The sequence below is a fragment of the Monoraphidium neglectum genome, assembly GCF_000611645.1.
Source record: "Monoraphidium neglectum strain SAG 48.87 unplaced genomic scaffold scaffold02716, whole genome shotgun sequence".
Classification (NCBI taxonomy): domain Eukaryota; kingdom Viridiplantae; phylum Chlorophyta; class Chlorophyceae; order Sphaeropleales; family Selenastraceae; genus Monoraphidium; species Monoraphidium neglectum.
The window spans coordinates 1-2,757 of record NW_014010912.1 but is presented as its reverse complement, the minus strand read 5'-3'; the positions used below and the strand labels follow the sequence as shown (position 1 = coordinate 2,757).

The 2,757-nt window shown below is 65.5% G+C and overlaps 1 protein-coding gene across 1 annotated transcript; it reads right to left on the bottom strand.

The window, feature by feature from the left end:
• Window positions 1-203: 203 nt before the first annotated feature.
• Window positions 204-770, bottom strand: MNEG_11380 (hypothetical protein; the record flags this gene model as incomplete). The annotated part of the gene is made up of 2 exons (XM_014040146.1): window positions 204-499; window positions 752-770. The coding sequence occupies 2 exons, from the start codon at window positions 768-770 to the stop codon at window positions 204-206; spliced, it is 315 nt and encodes a 104-aa protein (XP_013895600.1).
• Between the last annotated feature and the right edge of the window lie 1,987 nt (window positions 771-2,757).

The following is a 2,757-nucleotide window of genomic DNA, read 5'->3' as shown; positions in this document are numbered from 1 at the left end:
GGGGGGGGGGGGGGCTTGGAGCGCCGCGCGGAAAGGAGGGACTCACACAACCCGCTTGGCGCTTGAAACTATGATGCGGCTGCCCCCAGACGGCGCCGCACGCCCCCCGACAGCCCCTAGCACAGGCGCGCGCCCGACAGGGCTCTGGGCGGCATGCAGCCGAAAGCCGCGGGCGGCCACGCCGCGTGTGCTGCCGCGGCCGCTCAAGCCATGAAGGCGCCCGGCTGGCCGGGCTGCAGCGCCTGGGCCTGGTGTGTCATGCTCTCGCACATGCGCAGCGCGCGCACGCAGCGCGCGCAGCGGCTGCGCGCGGCGCCGGCGACGTCGACGACCCCGCTGATGCCGGGGCTGGGCGCGCCGCCGTGCACGCACTCCGACAGCACGAGCTGCTCCGTGGCGCAGCTGCGGGCCTGGAGGACAGATATGATGGAGCGCAGCATCGAGTCCAGCAGCGACGGCGCGGCGGCGGCGCCGTTGGCGGCGGCGGGCGCTGCCGCGGCTGTTGGGGCACATACAAAAGGGAGGCGCAACGGGGTGAGCGGGCAGCCGTTCATTGCATGGCGATCATCCTGTGCATGATGCGCTCAACGCGACCGCAATCAACCTCACACAAGGGGGTCGCTGGTGGGGTTGCTTATGCTTGCGCTTGCGTCGCCCTGCCAAGGCCGTGACCAAGCATCAGTGTGACGCGTCCGGATCGGCCCACGGCGCATCCCGTGCGCCCCCTCGAGTACAACTCAAAGTCACTCACAAACGGAGAGCTCTTTCATGGGCGGACAAGACGACAAGGAAGGCGCGCTCATCCCGGCGCTTGCCGAGGAGGACATCCGCGTCACAGCGGCTGCTCGGGTGGGCATGACGGCTGTCCTATGTCTTGTGTCTAACAAGCTTGTTTGGCTGCAGCGACGGGCTATCAGGCGGCTTGTGATGGGATCGAAAGGTGTACGCGGCCTACAGGAGCGTATATGCAAGGCCCTCGGAAGCATGCAGACTTCAGAAGCCCACACGAATGTTTATGGCCAGCGACGAGCGTTGCGCCCGCTTCATGAGTTTGGAGCGAGGTTTGGAGTGAGACGCGGGTGCCTCATGGTCGACTCGGCTTGCAGCGGGTGGGACGCTTGCAATGCAGGTGTTGTGTCGGTATGCTGTGTGATGCATCATTCTACATACAGCGGTCAACAGCCTCCAAGGGTCGATAAAAGCTAGATCACCACCTGATCAGCTAGGGATGCGTCGCGACGCCGGTGCGGCCCTGCCGCAGAGCGCAACGTCTGCCAAGGTGTGGAAACCCTACATGTGATGAAAAATTGCGATGTTAAACTCTGCTTGGATGGCTGTCGCCGCCAGCAGCACACACAACCCGGGCAAGCGGCGACACCCCAGGCTCGGGCTGCTGCTTCGATCGGACACACCTCGACCTGCTGCAACAACGAGCGGCTTCCTGTAAGGTGGCATTGCTGCACAAACGCGGCTGCTACACTGCCTGCATTCCGCCGTTCTCAGGGCGGCGCACCCACCTGTCCCGTGCGATCCCCCAGGCTGACCCCCGCCAGGATCCCCGAGCCCACCCCAAGGTGCGTCGCCATGTTGCTTGGCGAGCCTATTTTGATCATATTGAGCTGGATTCTCAGCGCAGCAAATTGAAGCGCCCTCCTGCCCTGATGGACCGCCCCAAACGTGGGGTGTGGATAAGGCAGCTGCAGCCTGGCAGTGCAGTGCAGGCGGTGGCGCTGCGCATTGGGCAGGCCTGGCAAGGGGGTAGGTGCCATGCGATGTGGGGTGACGCTTTTGAAACCCACGAGAAGCTGCGCCGCTCTCCATCCAATTGCGTCATAGGCACTGACCCCTGCCCCAGGTCCGCAACCCCATGCAAATATCTGCTGCCCACCCTTCATACCCCTTGCAACACACCGCTGCCCCTGCCAACCCACCGCCCTTTCCCCCGTCACACCATCAGGACCACATCATTCGAGCCCACGGCCGGCACGCGGCCGGTGACGCCACTTTTGTCGCCCTCAACCTCGCGCTTTGGGGCGTGGACGCCGCGGCCTTCAGGCGCTTCTGGCTCCCTGGATCCCCTGATGCGCTGCCAAACGTCCAGCTGCTGTTGGGGATGGTGCGGGGGGCCACAAGCCGTTACGTGACGCCGCTTGTCGACCTCAGACGCGCATTGTTTCCTGCGTGCGGCCCGCATATCCGGGCAAGGCCCCCACCCCGCCCTCGCAGCGTGCGCACGTTCAGTGCTGGGCCGCAGCCGGCAGTTACTGCCACCCCCGCGGGAGCTCCTGGGGCGGCAGGCAGGGAGGACGGGAGAGACGGGCGCTGCCGTCTGGCTTAAGCGGCCTGCGCTTACGGGGTATCCCCTGCCTATCACCCACCCCACCGCACACCCAGCCCCTCTCGCTCCCCCCCCCCCCCTGGATGCATTGCAGGACCTAGTGCGGGCGCTGCGCCAGATATTCTGGAAGCTTGTCATGTGGGTAGCCGGCCGCACTACCACATGGCATGCGGCATGCATTTTTTTGTGCAGCCGTGTCACGACGAGCTGCACCCTGTTGATGGTGGCGCTGCCCTGCAATTGCTCACGCGACGGTGCGCCCAGATGCAGGGGGTGCAGCGCCAGGCTGCTGCGCCCAGCTGCATCATGTGCTGCGCACGCCTCCACCCGAAGCTGCGCCCATGGGCACCGCTTGCTTGTCCCCTCCAGTTGCAAGTGGGTGAGCCACGACCGGCCAAACATCGCCCCCACTCATCACC